Here is a 27,780-nt window from a genome sequence, read left to right on the forward strand (position 1 = left end):
CCACGGCTGATCCGAAGACAAGACATCACCACAACGATATTGCATGTCACTGGTACTATGTAATATTGCATGTATATAATGTTCACAACCATATGTACTTTTACTGAAGATGTAACTGTTTATGTTATAGATAGGTAATATAGGTAAGAGTTATAAAATGTATTGTTTATGTTAATGTTTAAAAATGTTGTTTGTATCAGAGGGATACTTTGGCTAGTAACTCCTCTGATACAAACCTAAAAAAGGAGGGAGGTATGTGGAGAACTAGCCCAATGCCAGGTAGGGGTTAATTTTTTCTGACAGTTAGAACCCTCAGGGGCGGGCTTAGCCTGGGTATAAAACACCCCTCCCAGTGGGCAGTGAGGCAGTTAAGTGCGGGGAGTTAGAGTTGGAGTTGAGCAGTGTGAGTCAAGAGATAGAGCTGGGAGTTTAGAGTCTTAGGTGGATGTTAGCAGAGAGGATAAAGAGATTGTGAAACGCATTGTTATTGATATTTAGTTTACTATTAGAGGTATTAGGCCGGTAATATTTAGAGGTATTAGGCCGGTATAGGACAACTGTTATAAGCTTATTGAACAACCTTTTATTTATCAGCAACCACAAGCTTTGTACGCAATAAACATCTTTTTAGTTCACAATATCCTCGTCTGTGGTGAATGAAGTAAGCAGGATCCAGCTAGTAGTCTGAAGGGCTGCAGCTGGGGACTGTTTGTCGTTGGTGCAGCACTCATAGACCGTAAAACGTCCGGGGGTGGGCTGTACAGGGCGAAGGGCCCGCGACACTTGTCTCCCCAACTGGGACATCTAATGCTCTTGCTGAATACTAGCTAGTATCTTTCTGTTCAGTTCCATACTGTTGTTGTCGTCATGTTTTGTTAGAATTAATACCTGTGTCAGACCTTTTCTAACTATGATACTTTTGCACGCCCCCTTCCCAATCTAATTCATCTGTCTTTTGTCTACAAAAGGCCATATAACACTAAATTAGTTTGTTGGTATGCATATTTGTCTATTCAGAATTGGTTGCCTATGAAGTGAAACACATTTGTAGCAGCAATTTTTTTAAAAAAAACAATTTAGGGAAGTTAGAATATACTGTATTGCCCATTTGCTACCAAAGCAGCCTTCCCTAACCAGCTGTTTTGGACTACAGCTCCTAGCAGCTCAGCCAGCATGGCCATTGGCCAGGGATCTTGGGAGTTGTAGTCCGAAACAGCTGGAGGGCACCAGGTTGGAGAAGTCTAGCCTAAAGGCTGAAAGAAAGGCTAATTATGTACATATCTACTCAGAACTAGATGTAAGCCCCACTGAAATCAGTGGGACTTATTCCCGGGTAAGGAAAAATAGGATTGCAGCCAAAAAGTTGTATGAATAGACCATAGAAATTATTCCAGGAACCATTCTGCATATGACAAATATTGAATATTCCACTCTGTTCCCTGTTTCTCATATTCTGAAGCAATATTTCCAATGTCATAATAAACAACAGTGAGGACAAGGGACACCCACTCTATTCCTATTCCTGTGATTTATTGATTTATTGTTGTAATGTGCCTTGGCACCTGCTGGTGAAGGGCAAATAAATTTAATAATGATAATAATAATTAATAGCAATCCACAATAGTTCTAAATCTAACATTCATCTTTGAAGTAATTCAGTGAGGGTATTGGGCCTCATTCCCTACATTTCTGACTTGACATTAGATTTCACAATACTTTTCTATAAATATTTAAAGCTATCATTACTTTATGTCGAAACAAAATAGGAAATTCTTTCCAGTAGCACCTTAGAGACCAACTGAGCTTGTTCTTGGTATGAGCTTTCGTGTGCATGCACACGAAAGCTCATACCAAGAACAAACTCAGTTGGTCTCTAAGGTGCTACTGGAAAGAATTTCCTATTTTGTTTTGACTATGGCAGACCAACACGGCTACCCACCTGTAACTATTACTTTATGTGTTCATTTTAATTTTATTTATTTATTTAGAACATGTCTGTTCCGCTTTCTAGCCAAAATGTATCCCAGGGCAATTTCCCAGTACAATAAAACCAACCAAAGCAGGATTCCCAGACTGTGGTCTGTGGACCACCAGAGGTCCACAAGCTTCATTTAGGTGGTCCGCAGTATGTCTGTAGATTAAAAGTTGAAGTTGGGAAATGGCACATCCATCGCTTTGAATAGTCATAAAGATTTTTTTTAAACTGTATTTTTATTGCTTCCTTTAATTCTTATTTTGTTGTATTACAGTATGAATTCTATTGAATGCAACAAAACACAATATAAAATAAAGAAGCAAAATAAAATAGAATGAAATTATACAGCATCTGGCATAGCACATTACAGTTGCTACAGTATGCTGAAGAAGTAGTCTGCTGAGATCCTTGGCAATTTTCAAGTGGTCCATGGGGGAAGTACTTTGGGAAACACTGGACTAAGGCCTATCACAATAAAAGGCAGCAGTTAAAAGCAGCAGTGAAAACAAGTTCTTACCCAGAACTTGTATCTTTTTTTTGTAGAGGTCATGAAACAGAGGGAAACATGCTAGTATTTTTTATGCAGGGCTATGTGCCATCAAAGCCAGGAGTGAACCTCTCCTCTCATGATTCCGATCCCTGCTGTGATCACTAGACAGCATTCCTTTCCTGTTAAGACTAATCACAAACATATTTAAATAGAACGTTAGTTTGTTCTTTCCAACCATATTATTCCAACTTCAGCAGCTGTTCTGGCAGCTATAGCGAAAACTGCAAAATCTTATCACACCAGTTCATACCTATCTTGCACCTTGTCATATCAATAGGAAGGCCAATTTATTATTTCTACACTAAATAATTATTTGAGCAAATACTTTTACTGAAGGTATCTTGTGCAAACAACCCAAATAATTCTGGCCTGCCTTTACCGTACCCCATACTGATCTATAAAAGACCGAAAAGGTTGAGTAGCCTATGAAACCTGAGTAAAATAAAAAATGTAAATATTTATTTTATTGTTGTTCCAGTAGTTGGGAAGATGCCTGGAAAAGATTAAGAAATGGGTCATGCTTTCCTTTCAAGAATGTTTTGTGAGGTCTTGCAGTGCAATCTGCATCAGATAAGCTAGATCCTGAGGGATTACTAAAATATTTTACACACATGAGAAAGCTGTTAGCATACCCTTGACAAAGCTCAGTATTAAACAATCAAAATGTTTAGCGACGCCAAAATCTTGGTACAACATTGACTTAAGTTATAATTATCCACAAGGTAGAACCCCTATAAAATGGTACACATTCTTTGCTTTTGAATTTTTTTAAATTTAACAGAAATCTACTTCAAAAGAATCTGGAATTAAATGAATAAACATTTGATTCATTCTCTATTGTCAATATGTTTTATTTCCCTATTTTTGTAGTATTCACCTTGATTTAGGTTGGGAGATATACACACATTGCTACTATGAATTTAAGACATGAATAAGACACCATGCATCCCAACATGGAGTTTGCACTATAAAACACATTTATGGTTCTGTGCTAAGCATAGTAAGTAAGAAGAGGTACACATATTAAAAATATGAGCAAGCAATTATTGTTTAGGGAAGTTTTTAATCTGTGATATTTTAATGTACAGTGGTGCCCCGCTAGACAAATGCCTCGCTAGACGAAAAACTCGCTAGACAAAAGGCATTCGCTAGCGGAAGGCTGCCCCGCAAGACAAAATTGTCAATGGGGCTGCCTCGCAAGACGAATTTTTTTTTCGTCGCGAAAACCGCTATTTTGTATTGGTGCTTCGCTAGATGAAAAAATCGCTAGACGAAGACACTCGCAGAACGAATTATTTTCGTCTAGCGAGGCACCACTGTATTTTAATATTTGTTGGAAGCTGCCCAGAGTGGCTGGGGGGACCCGGCCAGATGGGCGGGGTGCAAATAATAAAATTATTGTTGTTGTTGTTGTTGTTGTTGTTGTGTAAAAATGATAAAAGGTTAAAAAACCAAAGTATAATGGCTATTGTCTTATATTTTGATTATGAAACGCTACTGCTTGGCTGGGAATGGGGTTTGGACTGAGTGGAGGAACCCCTCAGCTTCTTTCTGCCAGTTCAGCTTCCTAAGAGACTCAGACCTTCTCCTTCAGTGCCCTTGTGGTATCTCTGCTGGCAGAGCACAGCAGAAGATCCCCCAAATGGAACCTCACGAGGACAGATGGGATGGAGCTGGCCTGGGATCTGCTGGATCCCAAGCTGCTCTCCCAGCCAGCTTTCATCAGGCCTGATCCAAGTCCAATGGCTATGGCAGTGATTGGCCAGGGTGCATCTGCATCAGTAGCTCTGGCACTTCATAGAGGCACACGACGCCTGGGCCTGCAATTTGTCATGCTCTGGAGGTGTGCACTTGTAGTGTACCTGAGATGTATTATAGGTCCTTTGAAATATATATTTTTATTTGTATTCATTTGACTACTAAGTTAGGGAGGAATCCTAAGTTCCAGGGAAAGCCAACTGAGGGACCACTGGATGCTAGGGATCTCCTTGTCTCAGAGCAAAGAGGCGGGTCCATGTGCAGAAAAGGAGATGAGCAGCTGGTGGGACTCTGAATGTGCCGGCGGCAGGTTAGATCCATCACTTCCCACTTAATTTCTTAGCTTCTTATTAAGAGCCTCCTCCTATGACACTCAAACTGATAAAGTGGCTAGATGACTAGCAAAGGAAGAGGAAAAGCATGTGAGTAGAGTGGCATATTTGGTTGTTCCTTTTGGGAGAAAATGTGGAAGATTTGTGAGAGAAGCAAAAAGAAAATAAAAGTTTGGTAACATGAATTGAGTTTCTTGGGATGGAGGGAATCTTCCACTGTTTGCCTTATATAGTATATCACTGCAGTGATAGCTATAGGATGAATTAGAATTGGGCCTCTCCTGTTTAGCACAAATAGGCAAATAAAGGGGGGGTCTACTGCCCCCTTTCGCTCTTGAGAACATTTCTTTATGTGAAAACTGGCCATCTTTGGAAGTGGCTGCTGTCTTTTCATACTGTGTACATATTCAAGAATTTCTGCTTAAGATCACCAAACACCACAAGGCCTTCTGTATAAAATCTTTTCATCATGAAATGCGCATTACAAAGTACCCTGCCTGAACAGAAGTCACATTTCATTAGCTGTGTCATTACGGCGAATGACAAGAATAATGTTACTTTGGTTTGAAAGCATCTGAAATGTAGGTTTAGATGTATATTTCCAGAATACAGTATATTGTTAAATTAACTGGGAAACTACCCCCCGCCCGTTTGAAATGGTCTTGAACTTTTGCAGACTTATGCCTTATACATTTTTTGGGGTTTTTTAAAGCAGTCATGTGTTTAGTAACGCAAGCCTCTGAAATAAAATTCCCACTCCTTCTCAAGCGGTCTGAACAAATTGCAATTTTAATTATCAACATTCGGGCTGCTAAATGTCATATATGGTGAATCCTTATTAAAGGATGCAAACTAAAAGTGTGATATAGATTTCCAAAGCATTCTCCAGCTGTTCATCTAGTGATGTATATGTATTCTCTTTGCAGCCCATCGGTGCTTTGAATCCAAAGAGAGCAGTCTTTTATGCAGAGCGCTATGAGACATGGGAAGATGACCAGACTCCACCTTATCATTATAACACTCATTATTCAACATCTACTTGTACCTTATGCTGGCTTGTTCGCATTGTAAGTATTTTTGTCGCCTCCTATTCATTCAGTATTTTCACCTGTAAAGCCAAATTCATTTTTTATTTTTATGAAATGTAGAATTACAGAATCCCTATCCATATTATGTTTGCTGCTGTAACCACTTAGATGGCTCCCTGCTTCTGGGTAACTGTGATAGAACTGAAATTGCAGTGGAGCAAGTAGATCAAGTCACCAAATCAACAAGGCTTTCCCTGATCCATAGGATTGGGCCTTGATTTATGTTTGTGAATTCCTGTTTTATTAGCTTTGATATCTTTTTTATTGGCTTTAGGGTGTATTTAGAGTGGGGCTGTGGTCTAAACCACTGAGCCTCTTGGGCTGGCCAATCAGAAAGTTGGCAGCTCGAATCTGCACAATGAGGTGAGCTCCTGTTGCTCTGGCCCAGCTTTTGCAACCTAGCAGTTCAAAAGCATGGCAGTGCAAGTAGATAAATAGGTGGGAAGGTAAATGGCATTTACGTGTGCTCTGGTTTCCGTTATGGTATTCCGTTCTGCCAGAAGCAGTTTAGTCATGCTGGCCACATGACCCGGAAAGCTGTCTGTGGACAAACACCAGCTCCCTTGGCCTGAAAGCGAGATGAGTGCCGCACCCCATAGTCACCTTCGACTGGACAACCATCCAGGGTCCTTTACCTTTACCTTTTTGTTTTAATGGATAATGTGTTTATATTGTACACAGCTTAGAGATTTTTTAAAATATTAAGTGGCTTAGAAATGCAAATAAATAAACAAGCCATTCTAAAGAACAGCCAGATGAATCCCAGTGCTCTACTGTATGGTGGGTGTATCCATTGTGAACAGACAAGGAAGAGGGGAAAGCAAGAAAAATACATCAGTCACACACTACTTCATCAGACTATGCACGATTACCACATTTGAGTTGGACAGACCAAACAGTTAACATGAAGCATATTGCAACTGTGATTTTCTGTCATTGTGTCACCCACACAAATGATTTTCTGTCATTGTATCTGCTCATTCTCTTGGCATCAATGGTAGCAGGCCCTACCAGTTCCTAGGCTGCCTTTCTTGGTGGGTGGGCCATTGGCCTGATACAACAGGCTTTTCTTATGTTCTCATGTTCCAGGCAAGATGGTTAGACCCCTAGACTTAAGCCAGGGTTTTATCAATTCTAGATCTAGGTCTAATAGGAAGTAATTGGCAGTTTCAAACTCACCAGCTCCCCTATTGCAAGCACATTTTGCTGTACATTGGAATTTGCCTCTCCCTTTGTACCCCCATGCACCCCTTAAATATATTCAGGGGTTTCCCCAAGTACTCCAAAGCAAATTTGGGGGACAAACTGGGGATTCGGAGGAAAGAAGAGGAAAGAGAAGTTCTGTTGCTGAGCAAAAAGTGCTTGTGGTAACATAACTGTTGAGTGCAGCCATTGTCTTTTGGGATGTTCATGCCATCCTGAGTTGTCCAACTTCCTAAAAATATAGGCATTTAAACCATAATGTCCACTATATTTGATGGGGGGAAACCACTATTGGCACAATTTATTCATGCGCATACCACCTTGAAAATGCAATAAAATGTAGCCCAATTACAATTACGAAGTCTGATTCTGACTTTGAAGCACCCCATTTTGTAATCAAGCAGGGTGGAACAGAGAGCTAGAGCTGGGTGTCATCTGCATATTGGTGACACACACCTGATGACAGCTCCCAGAAGCTTTATGTGGATGTTAAATGGCTTGGAGGACAAGGTTCTTGACATACCACTCATGCTCTATTTGGGGGAGACAAATCAGAAGGCTGGGTTCACATGTAATGTTATGCCAAGCCAAGTCTTAGCTCCTGCAAGCGCAACAACAGGACTGGGGGAAGAGCAAGGCAGGCGTGATTTTCTCTTACAGCCATGGTTTTCTTTTAATCTCTTTCACACTTAGCCATCTTTACCTGAACGTAATTATAATTAAATGAGAAAAATTAAGAGGAAATATAGTGTGTGTTGATATGAAATCATTTTTGAAGGTAAGATATAATGCCGAGGTTATATGATAAATGCAGAAGAGCCTATGCGTTGAGGCTAAGGATTAAAAATCCAGAAGATAGACACCATATGTTGGTCTAATGGGGCACCCTGTAGTGTTCAACTATGGAAGGTTTAATCCTTGACTATGAATTTTCTTGCTTTTGTGTTTGTCTCAGACTCTTAAATAATGTTGTCAGGGAATTTAGGATTATACTGTAACATAATTTACTATAATTACCTTTTTCCTACTGCTTTTTTCTAATCCCCAGTTGCTTCTGATTTTAGAATCTCAGCTTCCCCCAATAAGCAGCTTCAAAACAGTCTTCAAATCAAAGTCAAGGTGCACAGAGTTTTATTGGGTTTTTAAAAGTACAACATAAATTTCAAGAATTCAGATTAATGGGGATTTTTTTTAACACTAATGGGATATAAATATTACTCTCATTGAAAATATTAATTGTTCTTTTAAAGCTTGCCATTTGTGGCATATACAAAATATTTTCTTATTTATTTAAAGGAGATATAATTAAAAACACGAAGCATCACTAAGTTTCATATTTGGTAGTGCAGACTTAGCTATTGCTTTGTTTGGCCACTTGTCAGGCAATGACAGTCTTTCTCATATTGGAGTAGGTGATTCCTCTTCATCACCACATCACCTCCATAATCTAACCTTCATTAAGGGATGTAGGATTATGCATCTGATATATTCCACTGTGAGGTTTAAACAGGAACTAGCCTTCATCACTAGCCAAAGCCAGCAGTGTTCAACACGAATCCTACTCAGAATATACCCATTGAAGTTAATGCCTGGCTAGAACCATGAACAAGAACTCTCCATACTACAGCAGGTCCCAGTAGCTATTGTTTATTAAAGTATTTCTACCCCGCCTTTCCATGTGCATGGTTTTACATGAATAGGTCCAACATTAAAACAGATGAGGTATCAATAATATTTGGGATGATTTCTTATTCTTGAGTCACCCCTGTTGGCATATGAATCAAGATTAGTGAACCCTGCTGAACATGCTGTGATCTCTAGAGTTCAAGAGCTAGAGTTCTCCGAGAGCTAGGAAGCTCTTTATTCAAGAACAATTATTCCAGTATAGCAATAGACACAGTAAATTGGATTGCTTTTTGCAAACTCAGGAAACAATCAGTAAAGGCTGTTGTTCCCACTATCAGCTTCTTTAATCACCTACTTGGTTAAACAAACTTTTGGAGCAGATGCAGGGGAGAAAGAAGGTAGTGTGAGTTTTCTCCTTCCAATCAAAATATATTCCAACCAGCTAAGATTAAATATGTGATGGGGTGTTAAGTAGATGGGAGATGTGGACACATCTCCCATATTCCCATCCAGTGCCCTCTTTCTGCCCAATCCATGCTACTCATGCTCAGAGCAGATGTTGCTTCCAACATAGGGCCCAGGGGAACTTGGAGGAAATAACCTGCCCTTCACTTCACATTGCTGGACTGAACAGCACCTTCTAAAAGTGTTTAAAGGAGGCAGTGGTTCATCCCCTCTTTAGGAAGATCTCCCTAGCCAGGACCTAGGGTGAGAGGCAAGGAAATGATGGTCTTCCGGGGTGAGAGCTGGGAGGAGCTACTGTCCTCTGTGGGTGGTAAGAGATAAGAATTACACTGAAGAGAAGACTCTTGTTTTCTGATTATACAATTTGTAATTTTTTGTATCTGCTATTTTATCACATTACGGAAAAAGGATAATAATGTTATCATCCAAAAAGATCTCCATGGCTCAGAATAACAATTAGTGCCTAGTGACATCTCCCAAAATGTGGAACTCCCTCCCGATAGAAGTGCATCAAAACCCTCATTATAATTTCCATCATTTGCTGACGATGCACATCATAATCATGTCCTTTGACAGTTAAGATTGTGTGAATTTTGTGGGCCCACCTCTATTGTTTGATGTACATCCTTTGGTTTCTTTAAAATTGTTTTATTGGATTTAAGTGTTATATGATTAAATGGTTGTACTAACCGAGGGACCTTATGATGAAGGCCGAATAAGAAATCTTTTATATAAATATATCAATGAGAAAAAGAGAAAATAAAATAAAAAATAAATATTTGTGACTTGTGCAAGCTATAGGGAACATGGGGCCTGGTGCTTGCCCCCACTATGCCCAGTGCTGGTGCTAGGCCCACATCCCATGTTGCAGTGACCTAAGAGGGCCCGATCAGGCCCCTGCATCTACAGCACAACCACTTCATGTCCTTTGTCGCTACAAAATAGGAAAGTGAGGATTTTTCTCCTCTGAATTATGTAAGTTTTACAAGGCATTGCTTATATGCTAAATAAGTCTATGAGCAAATGGTTCTCCTTAAAATATTCAGTTTCTGTATATTTCTGAAACACTCTCATAACCTTAGTCATTAACTGCACTTGGCCGACAGGTTATTTACAACCCATAGTTGAAAATGCCTGACAATAAATTCTTATATTTAAACAAATTAGTGTGGGTAGTGTGTGCCTAAATTACTTCCGCTTGGAATGAAATCCTCTGCCTAGACTCACACTGCTCAGACACAGTCATGTTCTCCATGTTACTTCCTGCTTAGCATTGTATTTCATGTTCGTTATAAATCCAGCCTTCCAGACTATACATTTTTTTTGACTGGAGCTGCCTAATGTTTAGGGGATACTTTTCATTAGTTAATGACCATAGCTGTTATTAGCAGAACTTAATAGTTGCCATGGTAATTAATGCAGTGATGTTAAAATTGTAATTATTCAACTCTTCTCAATGAGGAATTTTTCATATAAGAAATGCTTTGGAGTATATCACTGTGAATTAATTCACATAACTATATAAAAGAAATGCTATTAGGGCTCTGCTACTTCATTCTAAAACATTTCATTCTGAGATTAAGGATAATCCTATGTATGTTTATTAATTCCCAGTGTGTTCAATGGTGTTCATTCCTTAGTAGGCGTGTTTAGGATTGCAACCTTGGATTTATGGTGAATTCTGTGGCTTATGCAAGCAGTGAAAACATAGTCTGCAGCAGTGGTGGGGACTACAACCCCCAGCATTCCTGATTATTGACCATGCTGGCAAGGTCTGATGGGAGTTTGGGTTCAACATCAGCAGAACCATAGGCTCCATATCCCTGGTCTACTGGGACCATCAGAATTGATAGAATATGAGTAAAACGGATTATATTGTAGACATGGATACATGCCATCATTGAAGTCAGTAGTGCACAGTGGAGTGGGGTGGCAGAACTCACCTGATCTCCTGACAGCTGCTGCTTACAGAGAAGAAGGAAGGTTGATGTGGTGCTAACACGCTGCTGGAGCCAATCCTGTGCTCCTGCCAGTGTGTTTGCACCATATTGAGCCCCCCCCCCTTGCCCTCCTTCCAGGTAAGCAACAGTGACTTGGTTGCCAGGAAGTCAGGTGAGCATCACAATGTTGTCATTCCCTAATTTGAAGTCTGAAACTAACATATCAACAGTTCTTCTCCTTACTGGGAACAAATTCCATTCAGCATTATTGCTGCATTTCAGATCAGAATTGAGATATCTACTTCCTTTAGAGTGTAGGCAAAAACATTGCTGCTTTAATTTCTGATGGCCAAATGGTTGTATGTGGCTTAAATATAAGTTCTACTCTTTATCATCTCATTCTACACATTGAGCTAAGGGCATCATAATCTAGTCACGCTTTGCATCTTCCCCACCCATTTTTGTGTGTGCGTTACTCATTGTGTAGGAGTTTTTTGCCAGCTAACTCCTCTTTCCATATGAAGCCCTTCTAGGCAAAAGCCAACACTTGTGAGAGCTAGCTAGAAAAAATCTTTTTTTTATTTTATTTTAAATGGTGGATGGCAGCCTGGTACCAAATACGAAATGGTATGGGGATTTAGCTTTAATTTCTTATTGAACATCTAAACAAAAAGGTTTTAATGATACGGTTCTATGCTGATTTTTTTAATGCATTTAATTACATATTTTGTTTGAACATATTTAGTTTGAGTTACAGGTGGGTAGCCGTGTTGGTCTGCCATAGTCAAAACAAAATCGAAAATTCTTTCTAGTAGCACCTTAGAGACCAACTGAGTTTGTTCCTGGTATGAGCTTTCGTGTGCATGCACACTTCTTCAGATACACTGAAACAGAAGTCACCAGATCCTTAAATATAGTGGGGGAGTGGGGAGGGGTATTACTCAGAAGGGTGGTGGGAATGGGTGATGGGTGCAGGGAAAGGCAAGGGGTGAGATGGCTAAAGATGGCTTTGTTATGTATAATGAGATAAGAATCCAATGTCTTTGTTCAAACCAGGTTTCTCCATGGTTTTAAGTTTGGTGATTAGTTGCAATTCAGCCACTTCTCTTTCCAGTCTATTTCTCACCCCTTGCCTTTCCCTGCAAGACTAATTGCAGCCGTTTAGAGTCGTCAACTGGTTTTCCACACTTATCAGCCTATCACCCATTCCCACCACCCTTCTGAGTAATACCCCTCCCCACTCCCCCACTATATTTAAGGATCTGGTGACTTCTGTTTCAGTGTATCTGAAGAAGTGTGCATGCACACGAAAGCTCATACCAGGAACAAACTCAGTTGGTCTCTAAGGTGCTACTAGAAAGAATTTTCGATTATATTTAGTTTGAGTAGCATCGTGACAAAATTAAGCACTTCCCATTTTCCCTTCATTAGGGAGTTGAGTGGATGCTTAGATCTCTCATCCTGAAAACAATGAAACTTTAACATGTTTCATTTTTATGAATCATTTCTTTGTTGAAGGCTTGGTATAATTTACTCTTCATCATATTTATTTGTATAAATATATAATATCACACATAAAATAAAATATACGGGAAGTTCTCCAAAGAGCAGTGGAATTTAGTCAATGAAATAGATAGAGATATTACTGGAGTATTTTGGAAGACTGGTGTGTGTGAAATAGACCGTAATACTCCAGTCTCTTGATGACAGTATTCTAATATAGAGCCAGCATATCATTTGTTGTAATCCTTCCATTCTAGGATTCAGATACTTTTGGGTTATTAGTAGCAATAGTTGCATCAAGAGATTAAGCATAAGCAATGTATTAGTGTAAAGTGCTGATTAATTCTTTATTAATTCTTCCCTTAATTAATTTTAAATATTAAGCCTAGAAGGCACTGAAATTATGAAGTTGTTTTGGATTCCTTTGCTTATTACATTTGTATTATTATTTTATTTTTTTATTTTAATTTTGTGGCAGGAACCCTTTACAACATTCTTCCTCAATGCAAATGATGGAAAATTTGATCACCCAGATCGAACCTTTTCTTCAGTGGCAAGATCTTGGAGAACTAGCCAAAGAGACACTTCAGATGTGAAGGTAGGATTATTGTTTTGCTACATATGCATGCAAAATAATTGAGTAACTGTTATTGTTGTCACATGCTACAAATAAACCATCGACTCGTGCACTCCTGAAGTTCTCTTTCACATAAGAGCAAAAAGAACGGCTGCTTTAGACTTCACTGCTCTAAAATGCCATTTTTATATACAATGAGAAATAAAGACTCTTCCAATATTTGAGTGCTCAAAAGATCTTTTGTTCTTGCAAAAAAACCCACAACCATTCTAATTTAAATCAAATAATCACAAGATAGAGAATAGCCCAATAAATTTTCTTTCCTGCTGTTAACTCAATATTTGGCCCATTCCATAAACAGAGCAAGATTGGATTTGACCTTAAAGTGTCATATTGTTATAGCTTGCTGAGCTCTGGCTTTGCATTGCCTGGGGCAATTAATAAAGCATTAATGACAAGACACATTTAAAATGTATGCTTTTCTGTAAGCCTTAGCTTTTACTTGACTATGCCTGGGGATATTATGCAACAGTACACATTAGATTAAACCAATATATACACAATACGTATAAATAGCCAGCGAGCAGGGTAATTTCACAATTGTGATTATACCTCCATTGTTCTATAGAACGGTTTTTTATGTTTGAATAGGGCTATCATACTGAATCCTACATTCTTGCTTTATTTTAAGAAGTGTCCTCTCCTGATTACCAGTTAATATGATAGATTCCAAACTACATGAAAAGTGCTAGTAGCCCATTGTTTGATTTTAAATCTTTTCTGATTGTGTCTTGCTATTAAATATTTACAAAAGGAATCAAATTTATATTATCATAAGGCACTCACTCTTATTTGAAACAAGAATAGAAACTTGGTTACTATTTCTTTTTTTTAAAAGCACATTGCTGGAGTCTTTTTAAAGGCACTTACGATATCAAAATCCATTTATACTGATGTTACTAAGAGTTACATTATTTATGTATTGAATTTCTGCTTTGACTTAGGAGAGAGAAATAATTGGTTGAACAAAAAACCCCTGGTAAACTCATAAACTCTTACCAGGTTCTTGCCATGATTTTGATTCCATTGGAAATCAATGTCATTTGGCATGTCATCAGCATTGTAAAGAAAACAATGCTTTTTGTTTAGGATCAGATGACACATTAAATAATTCACTTGTGCATATTTCTTTGGACTAAAAGCCCTAACTTTTGTTTGCTTTCAAAATGTGCAGTTTTGCTGAGACTGAAATGCATTGTTTTTTGATCAGAACCTTTTGTTTCGCTATCTATTATTTTAGTTTACATGTCTCTGAATCTATAAACATTCATAGTATCTGCCAGATCACTTTACCAGGGCATTTTGATGCACTTACATTGTGCTATTTGGTTTTGAAATGTATAAATATACGTTTGAAGTACTCAACGGCAACTTTGTGATCTATGTATTATAGATCTTTAGTATATTGGGATACTGACACAGTATGTGATTGGCATACTGGACAAGATTGCAAAAAATATCAAATAAATAAGATAATTAAAGACTAGGTTATTATTATTTTTGTTCTTTCATATGAGGCTTTCTTAATTTCCAAAATTGTTGTCAACTTTCATCTTAGCTACATTCCAAGGACACAAAAGCCTGTTGAATATCTACCCTGAGAGTCATCCAGACTCTAAGGCCAGACTGGATGCTTTTCAGCATCTGCCTGTAGATATATGATGATGATGGTTGTTGTGGCTGTTGCAAGCACCAGACATCTTGTTCCATTGGTACAGAATGTAAAGTGACAATAGATGCCAAATGTTGTAGTTTTGCCTAGTGTTTGGAAGGCATGTTGACCCTGTGGTTAGGCACTATCTTCAGGTAGGAAAAGATCCTATTCCTCCATCCCACCCCCTTTTATTCATGAGAGGTGAATTTCCATGTTTAAAATTAAACAATGAAAGCTTACTATCCCAATCTAGATATAAAAAAAACAAGTAATGGTTTGCTGTCATGAGAAGTACACCTAAACCTCAGTCTTATACGTTCTCTCCTCCCTTCCAAACTAGGGGGAGAAAATAAGAAGCTTTTCATTATGCTTTACAACAAATTTCAGTTGCAGTTTTGTCAAAAGTCATGGTTAGTTCTCAAAACAGAAAGCTCACTTGAGAACTATAATGCACTGAAAGTACTGTTCTGCCACATGTGAACAAAATGGCAAACTACTGTTAGTTGCAAACCACTTCTAATCTACTCCCTTTGTGTGGGAGGGGAGAAAGGATCCTGAGGCTCACACATGGTTGTTCTTATAAAAACAAACCATTACATCTGAACTGGGTCAGTGTGTTTGCACTGCTTAATTTTCAAATACAGGTATTAAAAGATGCCATATCTGACAAATTTATGTAAAAGCACAGAAAGGAAAATGCTGCCAAAAAGGGTTTATTTTTGCCTTTCTTGAAACATTGACCTTTCTCTGTAGTAACCAGTACAAAGCAAAAAATAATAATACTAGTGGAATGATCCTTTAGCAAACACTCCACTTGAAAATGACCCTAACTTGACCATTTCATTTTGTCACATTTGCTAGCACCTCCTCCCCCCACCCCACCTCCTTTCAATTTGTATAATTTTGGCATCCAAAGAATAGAGTGCTCAAGAACTAATCTTCTCTAATGCTTCTCAAACATGTTACATTGCACTTGGACAAGAGTATGTCGATGTCAGAAAAGGTAGCTATGACAAAATGTCATTAAGGTGACAGATTGTAAATTAATATAGTTAATGGAGGTTCTTATAACTGAATGACCACCCATCCTCCCCCAATATAAGGTGATTGTTGAATTAATGGATACCCAGGGATCAGCTTTTGTGGGGAAAAGAAGGAAACTGGCAGAGGTGGGGGTGGTGAGGGAAACAGCTTTAAAACCCTGCAGTGAATTACATTAGAAAACTGAAAACGTCTGTATTGGATTTTATTTCAGAGGGAGGCCATAAAATGGTGTACTCCTGGCAAAACATATTAAACTGAAATGTCATCTTTGAGGCTTATAGTATCCTATTATGTTAGTGTTAATAGTGGCCTTCTATAACACCAAGTTTTAAAGTTTAATTTTTCAGCAGCTTGAATTTATCCAGAGCTTGTAAATTAGAAAATGTAGTTTGGCATTTTTTACCTCATACAAAGACATAACACATGTAATACTATTAACAATACCTTTGGGTTTTAGCATAGCTATTAAAATAAACTAGAGATCATATTTAAAGACATAAAATGTCTGGTATAATATTCATTTTTGTCCTTTTAAAAGTTCCTGGTAGCTTTATTGCATTGTTCTTTATTTCAGAAGAAATAAAGAAGGCTAAGCTACTAAGACTGCAGAAAAAGTAGCTGCTTATTAAGAAACAGAAATCTTAGTTATTTGAGCGGATATGAGAATTCAAGGGGGACGGGAAAGGTTCCATCTTGTGAAAAGTCACATAGAATTATTGGGTTGTTGTCCAGGAAATTTTAGTGTTCTGTAAACATTTCAGCTTCTGGAGTATGTACTTTAACAATAAATAGGACATATCACATGGACATTGAAATTATAGTTTGGCAAGATCCATTGAAGTTTAGGTACTTTAAAGTCACAGCTGTTTTTCTAGAAGACTTGAGCTAAAATATCTCACGTGCTTACATCTCTCACATTCAAATAAACCCAAGTTTAATAGTGTACACGCTGCATAGTCCCTAGTCTTACATATTTTAGGAACTTTGTAAGGTTGTAGAATGTGATATCTTTATTGAAAAGTTTTATAAGTGGCTAATTCTTTTCCTACTTATTTTTATACACCCTTGTATATTATTATTGTACATTAGGGATGGAAAATCTGTGCTATCCAGATGTTGATGGACAACAGATCCCATTATTTCTGGCCATTAGCCATTGGCGGTTCCCATGGGAGCTAGAGCCCAACAAGCTCTGGAGTACCACAGGTTCCTCATTCCATCACACTTTGAAGTCTGGGAGTCCACAGGCAATCATGTGGAAATCAGTACACAATAAAAGGAAAGTTAGAACAAGCAGCATCCTGGGTCAGGGTAGGCTGTATCATATTCTGATATGCCTCTGCACACATCGATATTTCTGATTATATTAGTTTATTTTAATGAAGGTTATCTAAGCAATGGCCTCTGTACAAGAATGGAACTGAGATGGTTGCTGCATCTATTATTAAGTAATTAAAAGATTTGTATTAAAAATTAACATAAAGATATAATAGCATTGAAAATTAAGCATAAGGACAAGGTTACCAAAGTTCTTGAATAAATTCTGTTGACAGAAACAGTGCATTTGTTTTTTCCACTACAGGAGTTAATTCCAGAGTTCTACTACCTACCAGAAATGTTTGTCAACAGTAACGGATATAACCTTGGAGTGAGAGAAGATGAAGTTGTTGTGAATGATGTTGAGCTTCCCCCTTGGGCAAAGAAGCCCGAAGACTTTGTGCGCATCAATAGAATGGTAAGAAGGCTTTTAGTTAAGCTTGAGTAACAAGTTCCATAATTTAACAAGCTGGCACATCACTAGCTTTTCACCTCTGCAGGGCAGAAGCTGAAAATGGGAGGAAGAAAAAGCAAATGGAAGAAGTGGTTGATTGTATCCACCCCATATTTGACAGGATATACATTTTATGCAGTAGATTTTATATACTTTCCCTTCAACAGGAATTCATAATGAAACCGTGATCACTGCCTTGGATGCCACTCTGAACTTTCTAAATAAAGACAAGGAGATTAGTGTAATAAATAAAATAAAATCTGTTCTTTGATCTCTAGCGGAAGGCTTTTAAGAACCACCAAAATGCTAAATTTTCTGAAAAGCCAAAGGTATATAGGAGCACTGAAAGAGAGAAGTTAGTGCCTTGCAAAACTGGCTCCTTTGAAAGGAATTAACTAATTACACTGGGATCAAGCATACTTTCTCAGCTACTATCTTACACCATCTGAAACGATACACCATTAGCATGTTTGTTGAATTTTATAGTCAGGTTAATGACTATATTTTTAAATCAAATATCTAAACGCTGAGTAGAAAGTACAATACAGTAGACACTGCAGCATTATAAAAGTAACTAATGCATTTAAAATCAGCTCAGTATCACCCTGCTTAGATTGAAAACTTGTCTGATTAGTAGCATTTTATTTATATATTCGTTATTTTAAAAAAATCTTAATTTGAATTTGTGGGCATTAGTGTTTTAATAAGAATATTTAGAGACACTCATTAAGGTGCATTTCCACAACCCAGAGCTGCCCCCGCTCTACATAAATCAACACATGAGAGGCTCTTCACAATTTATCCATCAGTCTAGTTTGCACAAAGGTGAATGTACATGTGCAGTGAGTGTAGGAGCTGTTTGTGTAGTGTGTATGCTCATGCACACATGGCTGTGCCTTGGATATGACCACCACTGGCAGGTGATCCTTGGGGGCTAGGCATCTGAGCATTAATACAGCCATTGGGCTTAAAAACGCCAGCCACCCTCTGTTCTGCACTGGGTTGCACTGCAAGACATACCTAATATTCCCTTAGATACTGTTCGTTTTGTTAATACCTATCTTCCCCCCTCCCAGTATAAAATAATTTGCATTATTGAGGCAAGCCTAGTTTCACAGTGCAATGATTGGCATCTATGAATTGTTTCCCATTAAACATCCCAAAGCATTTTAACAATAAAACGAAAGAAAGAAAAGCAATTTCAATTCCAGTACAGGTACAGACTGGGATAAAAAAAAATCACATGTAAAAACATCTTGTTCTTTTCTTTCCCTTGGATGTCCTGGGTTTTCATACTAGAGAAGTTCATATTTCAACTGGCTTAAAATGCTCTAAATGCAAAAAAAAAAAAAAGCATTCACATCCCCCTGCTAACAACAACGGTTGTTGCAAATAATAATAGCAACTGTTGTTGTCAGATACAATCTATCCATGGTGCTTTGTTTGCTTGACCTAACAATAATGCAGTAAAAGTCACATTACATCCATTTTAAAGAGAGGGAAGGTACAAATGGAATGAATTTAACTGTAGAGTTACTTATTAAAAAATTCATTACTTTTCTATTATGTGCTGAAATATTGATATCAGGCATAGGGAAAATAGGTATAATTTAAGTACCATTACTAAATACAGAACATTTTTAAAAAGGTATAGTGCACACAATCCAATGTTTCCCATGCTATTTGAAATATTCATTTGGGACCTTTGTGATTTTGCAGACAATTGCATGTAAAATATAGCACATGTTGATGATTATTGACTCAGTACCCCCGTTCATAAATGAATCAGTCTGTAAATCTTTATCTTCAACCTGTTTATACATAAATAGAAGTTTTATATAATAGAAACACTGTAGTCACTAGATGATAAATTACACCATCTAATTCAGGCTTAAACAGGTATCTGGCATTTTGCTAGCAAGGAAGTGGGAGGATATTTTGTGTTTTATAAATATATGCTCTGAGAGAGAAATAGCCTTACATTGAAAGAAATTCCTGTGAAAATTGGTCTCATTAGAAAGACTGGGGAAGTGATTAAGTCTGGTAACTTTTAGGAGATGTTTCAGTAGATTTTAAGAGCATTCAATTTATACATCAGTGATTGTTGGCCCAGTTTAATTTATCCATAGCAAGCTAGACTGATTACTACTGACATACCCATGAAACATTAATAAAGCATTGTGTTCAATGCTAACATGATTATGGTCTGACCTCAGTGATGTCACAGAGGACAGAAGCCGTAAGTGTCCCTGCTAACATTACCCTAATGCTGGGTTCATCAATCATAATCTACCAGTTTACAAAAACAGGAAAAAAAGCTTTCCACAGATGTGACTTCGTAGTCTTGCTGAGCTTTTTGATCCCAGCAGACTTGTGGTGGTCCTGAGAGCCAAAAATAGAACACATTTAGCCAACAAGCCAAGCATGTTAAATTGAGGCAGAAAACTGTAGCATGAAAAACTAGAGCACAGCCTGTATAATAAGCATTCTGTAATTTGAAGAGGCGATCTGCCACAATCCAAGATTAACTATAATAATATTTTGATTATTGAGCAGAAAACATTGTAGCGCACTACAAATTATAACGCTGAGTGAAATATATAACACAAATTATACTTTTAGATTAAAAAAAAACCCCTGTTTACTTGGTTTCTGTGTTGCTTGGGGGAACAGGGATTCAGCTTTCACACATTTGCAGATATATTACACCAGCACAAAAGCTGGTGTCCACATTTCAGCAAATTACCTCCCCCCAATTTGCCCCAAACAGCTATTTGTTTATTTATGTATTATATTCTTATCCCACCTTTCCTCAGGGCAGCATTCAGCACCCACTACTTTGTCTTCACAAAGCAGTAGGTCAGACTGAGAGATGGCAAGCCAGTAAGCTTTGTGGCTGAGTGGAATTTTGAACCCTGTCTCTGTGATCTTAGTATGACACTGTAACCATTATACCACACTGGCTCCCCATAGACAATGATATCCATGGGTGTACTTGGAGGAGGCAGTGGGAACCATGTCCCTTCCTTAATCATGTGTTAATTTAATTTTGGCTGCACAGCTGGGTCTATGCAAGTTAGGCGGTCCCTTTCCCAGTATTTTTCTGTTAGCAATAGTATACCTGTATTGCATCGTTTAACTAAAATTGCAACAAATTGAAAGGATTGCACAGCATAAAATCCTCATCCAAAATCATCCAGAATAAATGTAATTAGATGGCATTGTATTATTAGGTAAATGCCGTGGGGTACCTAAATACAAAAGCATATTGCAGATGAACAATTCAACAAGGTGGTTAAAAGAGTAGTTCTCCAACTTCAGAGTTCTATGTCTTGAGTTATCCCTGCTATAGAACAGTACGGTAAATATCCACAGTGCAGCTAATGAGGCTCTTTCACAATAAGTAGGCATAAAAATATTACGAGGCAAATTTGTGGATATGACCAGGATCCCAAGTGTAACACTAACACATTCTTGCAATATGGATATAATACCCAAACCTTAGTTGATACATCATTCACAAATGTCTCCTTGACCAAGTGTTCATCAGTAGAGGCATCATAGTTGACTATAGCATCTTACTTGACCTTATGATGTGACTGCAACATCACAGTCATCTCCAACAAAAGTCCATTTCATTTTATTCTATCTTTTCTCTTCTTTTCTTTTCTTTTCTTTTCTTGGCAGCCTATGGGTGCCTCCACTGCTCACTCAAATCCAGGATGTTAAGCTCATTTTCTGCTTAGTTGATAAATTGCCACAAGGCTTATATCATTCCACCTTGGGAAAGGCAAAGTGTTGGCTCACTGTACCCCACAGCAAGGACATGAGAGGGAGCAATCTGTGTTTCTCTGGCTGCAGTATGGCTAGCCATCCCTAGTATAGGACTGCAGCCTTTCAGAAGTCTATACATGTTCATTTAATGTGTATCCCACTATGCCTTGGACTTCACTCATGTACACCAGGAATGGGGAACCCCTCCAGTTGTTGCTACAAATCCCATCAGCCCCAGTCAAGCATGGCCAATAGTCAGGGATGATGGGAATTGTAGTTAAGCAACATCTGGAGGGCTTAATGTTTCCCATACACTTGCCTGGCAGTAAATTTAGTTGAACTCAGTGAAACTTACTTTTGAGTAGACATGTAGGATAGCACTGTTAATGTTTTTAGAAAGAGCTGGTTGTAAGTTTTTGGCCTGTGGGAGCTACTTTAAGAATACAATTCTTTTAACTGGTTTTCTCTTTAGTTGGTACTATTATTTTCAAAAGGTATTGAAAGATAAAATCACCCAGCTTTGAATTTAAATATAACACTGGAAGTTATTTTTCCACTGATAAGCTGGACCTAAGGCAATTTTATTGAAGTGTTCTAAATAATTTCCATTTGAAGCCTCAGTAAGTTCATGTTCTATGTATAGAATAGTTAATAAAATGTTTCAAATATTGGAAAAAATGGCTGAGGCAGGAATAAAACATAAGAATTCAAAATCTTGCTGTCCACTGTGCACCTAAGTTCTCTATTGTGATATTCATAACTGGATAATATTGGTACTGTTTAAAATTCTATATAAAAGTTTAAAGATTGACCGTAGAATAAAGCAGTGCTTGGTTTACATACACAATCCCTGTCTTTAAGAGCAGAAAGACTGCATGTTGCTAGTTTAGAACAAGACAAATGGAAAATTTTAATCTGCTACTGGAACAAAAGAGCCACAATCTTACAGCTTGATCTACAACCTAGTTAATCTGACATAGGTTTTAAGCTGATTTAGACCCATTGATTCAGCTGGCTGGTTTTGACAAATATTCTAATGTGTTAATGCAAATTAAATGGACGACTAGGACATGGTATTTGCTTCTTTTGTGGGATTTTATGGAAAAGTAAGAAACCACATCTCTCAATGATATGATAAACATAAAATTGCTGCCTTTTCAATTTTATAAATAGACAGGTTAGAAATCCATTAAATAGACATGGGAAATAGTTTGTTTTGGTATATACAGAGGTATTTAATAAATGCATAAAATAAACTTCCTGTAGAAACCCTGTAACAGTACCAACAGAATGTATCATACCAATAATATGCTTTGTGTGTATGTTTTATTATGCTGCTTCTATAGTTTGTTTTTACTCTTTGCTGCCTTAAAACACTCACAGAAAGGTGGTATATAAATCTTAAAATAAAACAAAAGTGTGTTCCAACATTACTCTTTTTTTACTTACTTACTTACTTACTTACTTACTTATTTACTTATTTCTTTGTTGCCATGCCTTCTCACCAAGATCTCAACAGAAGCAATACAAAAGATACCACAAACACAATAACAGTAATCCATAAACACAAATAAACATGCAAATAGCCTAAATGTAATTAAATAACTTCAAAAGCTCAAGAGAACATGACGGTCTTTCCCTGTAGCATAAATAATAACAGCAACAGCACCAGTAGAACATTTCTTGGGAGAAAGTTCCATGATTTAGGGGCCACCATGAAGAAGACCACCGTAATATTCCATTTCCTTTTTTTGAATACAAGGATGAATTGCCAAATGAATATAAAAGCAGAGAAACAAAAGTTATTTCATCCTCTCAATTTTATTACCAGGCTTTGGAAAGTGAATTTGTATCCTGTCAGCTTCACCAGTGGATTGATCTTATATTTGGCTACAAGCAACGAGGACCAGAAGCAGTACGAGCACTTAATGTTTTCCACTACCTGACATATGAAGGTTCTGTAAACCTTGACAGTATCACTGATCCTGTGCTCAGGGAGGTAGGTATTTCTGGCTCCCTGTTTATGTGCAACTAGGTTTCATTGTATATTGCATTCTTCATTTGGAGCATAGGATATTTGTTATTCTTCAGAAGAAAAGGCAACTATATCAAATTCCATAATCACTAATCAGAAATAAATGGAATAGATTAATGGTCAAGGTAACAAGAATGATGCAAATAATTTTGTATGTTCCTTGGCCTGTATCTATCTTACAAAATCCCTTGTTTCATAGCATACATTTCCAAAATGTTTATGATATGGAACAGACTTGCATTGTATGTGCCTTAAGGTCTTTGAATATGCCTAAACTTACTTCTAGTAACTAAGCTGGGGGATGGTGAGTTAAGGGAGAGTTGACTTTGAGATAAACAGGAGAAACTGGAAATCTGTCTCCATCTTGAATTGGGTATGTGTGTGGATAGCTTAGAAACTTGAGTCCGCTTTGAGGCAGTCTTTTAAAAAAATCTCCCCAAAATCATTTCAAAGCCAGCTCTGAGTGAACTCTGCAGGCAGTCTAAGTACTTATTTGGGTTTTGGCCAATGCATTTAATTAATGAACAAGTTAAATTGACAGCACCATCCTATGCATGTCTACTAATAAGTAGGACTCAGTAAGCTTATAGGGTCTTACATCTAGATAATTGTGTATATAATTGCAACCTAAACTATACACACGGGTGGCACTGTGGGTTAAACCACAGAGCCTAGGGCTTGCTGATCAGAAGGTCGGCGGTTCAAATCCCCACGATGGGGTGAGCTCCCGTTGCTCGGTCCCTGCTCCTGCCCACCTAGCAGTTCAAAAGCACGTCAAAAGTGGAAGTAGATAAATAGGTACCGCTCAGGTGGGAAGGTAAACTGCGTTTCCGTGCACTGCTCTGGTTCTCCAGAAGCGGCTTTGTCATGCTGGCCACATGACCTGGAAGCTGTACGCCAGCTCCCTCGGCCAGTAAAGCAAGATGAGCGCCGCAACCCCAGAGTCAGACACGACTGGACCTAATGGTCAGGGGCCCCTTTACCTTTTAAACCATACAGAACAATTCACTAAAATTATATATGATGTATATTTACTGACTATATGAACATATGAATGAATTACCAAGTAAAAGAGGTAAACTCCTATCCATTCATACATATGCCTATAGTATTCATAATATCAAATGAAATTATTTTATTGGTTAACAAATGAAATGTTTAAAGAACAAAACAATACCCCCAAAGTAGTAAAATGATTTCATTTTCTTTCTTTGGTGTTAGTTACTTGAGTGTTTGCCACATACGGGATTTTTTTTTAAAGGTATTTGGTTTATAAAGGGCACACCTTATTCTTCCTTGTGTTGTTTCCAGTCTTGTCAGCCCATCATAGTAAAATAATTATCAAAAGATTACAGCTATGAGTATTAAAGCGTTCTCTGAAAGATTCAATTTGGTTGAAAAGTGTGAAGATGCAACAGCTGCAAGATGAGTGTTGCTGTGGTGAAGCTGCATACACAAGCTTCCTTGCCCCATGATATCTGCCATCTGTTGTATGCAAAACAAGTAATAATTTATACATTGCCAAGCAATAGAATACTTGTGGCATTTTTTGATTGAATTTTAAAAACTGAAAACTTACATCTTGCTTAATTGCAACCTTTGCAAATATATTCCTTACATGATAAATGTTTTTAGGATATCTGTAAAGTTTATATGTAGTTTGATACATCATTTGCTATTAGAAACCCCCTTCATAGATATATGAGCTGATTTTATTCCGTTTGGAGACATGTAGGAAGACTTCTCTTTCTCTTTCATTTGTATTTAAAGCTTTTGTTCCATTCACAATATAACATCATTAATAATCTGGGTACTAATATAATCTAAGAAACTGTAATAATAGTAAACAGTTGCACAGGAACTGGCGCCCTGCATATGTGCACTTGACCATACTCACTCTGGCTGATAGGAGTTGTAGTTTAAAGCATGTAGAGACAATTCAGTGGCCAGGTTGCTCTCTGGGGCAAGACAGTTTCAGCATATAACATGAACCCTGGCCCAAGTGCACAGGCTGCCAATTAATTTCTGGGCCTAATTCAAAGCACTGGTTTTGACCTATCAAGCCTTAAATGGCTCAAGACTGCAATATCTCAAGGGCCGCCCTCTCCCCATATGAACAGACCCAGACCCTGAGCCTGTGATCATCATCTCTTTGTCTGCCTCTGTGAGAGGTGGGGAGGGAAGAAGAAGAGTTTGGATTTGATATCCCGCTTTATCACTACCCTAAGGAATCTCAAAGCGGCTAAAATTCTCCTTTCCCTTCCTCCCCCACAACAAACACTCTGTAAGGTGAGTGGGGCTGAGAGACTTCAAAGAAGTGTGACTAGCCCAAGGTCACCCAGCAGCTGCATGTGGAGGAGCGGAGACGCGAACCCGGTTCACCAGATATCGAGACTACTGCTCTTAACCACTACACCACACTGGGAGGCAACACAGGAAGCAGCCTTTTCTGCAGTGGCTCCTCGCTTGTGGAATGCTCTCCCAGGGAGGCTCACCTGGCACCTTTGTTACATATCTTTAGGCACCAGGCAAAACATTCTTCTTCTCCCAGGCCTTTGACTATTTATACAATCTATGGCCTTTTAAACTGGAGGGTTATTGTTTCATTTGTTATGTATTTTTGTGATTTTATAATGTAAACCGCTCTGATCCTTGGATGAAGGATATAAATTTAAGACATAAATAAATACAATAGTAATTATAAGAATAATAGTAAATCCTCTTTTTTAAAAAAATGCATGTAGTTCACAACATTTAATAATACCCACAACAGCACTATGATGTCAGCCACTATTATCTCATTCACATTCTCTATCACAAACACACCTTTGCATGTGCAAGTTAAAGTGCCTAGGTCTGTTTGATCTTTAAGGGTTCCTTGATTTTGAAAATGCACACCCAACATGGAATTGTAGATATATTCTTGTAAGCCATTTGTTATTCCATTTGCAGCTACACTCATAGGTTGGCTCCCAAATGCCTTGGGAGTCAAACGTTTCGGCTCTGGGACGATTGAAAACCGGAAGTGAAAGTTCTGGTTTTCAAACGTTCTTTTGGAAGCTGAATGTCTAACGGGGCTTCCGTGGCTTCCGATTGATTGCAGGAGCTTTCAGCAGCCAATCAGAAGCCGCGCTTGGGTTTTCGAAGGTTTCAGAAGTTGAACGGACTTCCGGAACGGATTCTGTTTGACTTCCGAGGTACGACTGTATATGCAATTTACTAAGGTTTGGTGAAAACATATTAAGATGCAATAGCTGTGTTGCATTGCTTTTGGAACAGGTAATAACTATAAAACCTTGCGCTTGTGTTCAAGTCCCGTATTATTTGGTTGAGGGAAAGCTACAAAGAAGTGAAAGCAATTCAGCCACATCTACAAGAATATTGTGCTTATGCTTGCTTTTGAATACTTTACTAGTTTTAATAGGTTTTGAATATATATGTGGCACTGTATTAGAAGAAACAATGGATCAAATCTCTTAGCTACACCAGTGTCCATTCTGTTAGCTACACCACTGTTGCATTCAAGTAATTGTTCTGGGAGGGAGAGCTCTGAAGCAGTGTCCTTCCTCGAATGGCTGCCCTTTGATTTCAAGACAGTATGCATTCCTCTATGGATTTTTTTTTATAATTTTCCCTTTAAAATCCACAAAGAAATGGGATGGGACACAACTTTCTCTGTTCCTCATACAGAGCTGGAAAGAAACTTTCATGAGTATGTCCATCCTTATTATACATGCACAGATCTCTGATAGGCCAGATTAATGTTTATCTTTATTTTCATTAGGACTTACACCATATTCCAAATGCAGAACTCAGTCCAAACAAAGTAACTTCTGCTTGTGCCAAACCTTTATTCATAGTGTAGTTCAATTTTTTTGGGGGGGGGAACAATTGTCAGTGTGAAAACAAATGGAAAGTGTTGCAAGGTGTAGTTTCAGTATATCACATTTTCAGGCATGCCTAACAATGGTTTCTTTTCTTTCTCCCCTCAAAAACGGAGAAATTTAGTAAAGCAAAATCTAGAAATTTAATGAACAGCTCAAGGATATTGATTCATTCTTCCTTGACAGGTGAAATCATGGTTGCAGCACTAACCACAGCAATTATTGCATTAAAATGTCAAGAAATTAGAGGTCAGAATAAGAGATAATTTTCTTCCTTGTGTCAGATTAAAAATTGACATTCTTTGACAGCACAGGATCTCTAGCTGAGAAAATTATGACAGCTTAACTCATCTTGCACTTGTAAAGCAGTAATTGATAATGAACTTTACCATGACAGCCTTCTCCTGTGGAGAAACATGACAGAACATCCCTGGTACAAAGCCTGTATCTCTTTTTAATATGTAAACAGCAGTTATATTGGACTCTAGATGTTATTTGGAATTGTCTTTACTGTTGGTGTACATCATAATCCAAACCTATT

General features: G+C 37.9%; 1 protein-coding gene across 12 annotated transcripts in view; it reads left to right on the forward strand.

The window, feature by feature from the left end:
* NBEA (neurobeachin) overlaps positions 1-27,780 on the forward strand; it is a 364,492-nt gene that overhangs the window by 292,234 nt on the left and 44,478 nt on the right. For all 12 annotated transcript variants that reach the window (XM_033146505.1, XM_033146506.1, XM_033146495.1 and 9 more), the window contains 4 exons: positions 5,542-5,682; positions 12,919-13,038; positions 17,358-17,510; positions 23,152-23,319. In XM_033146505.1, the coding sequence (XP_033002396.1) occupies positions 5,542-5,682; positions 12,919-13,038; positions 17,358-17,510; positions 23,152-23,319 (582 nt within the window). The remainder of the gene's footprint in view (positions 1-5,541; positions 5,683-12,918; positions 13,039-17,357; positions 17,511-23,151; positions 23,320-27,780) is intronic.

Source organism: Lacerta agilis, chromosome 4 (genome assembly GCF_009819535.1).
Source record: "Lacerta agilis isolate rLacAgi1 chromosome 4, rLacAgi1.pri, whole genome shotgun sequence".
Taxonomy (NCBI): Eukaryota; Metazoa; Chordata; class Lepidosauria; order Squamata; family Lacertidae; genus Lacerta; species Lacerta agilis.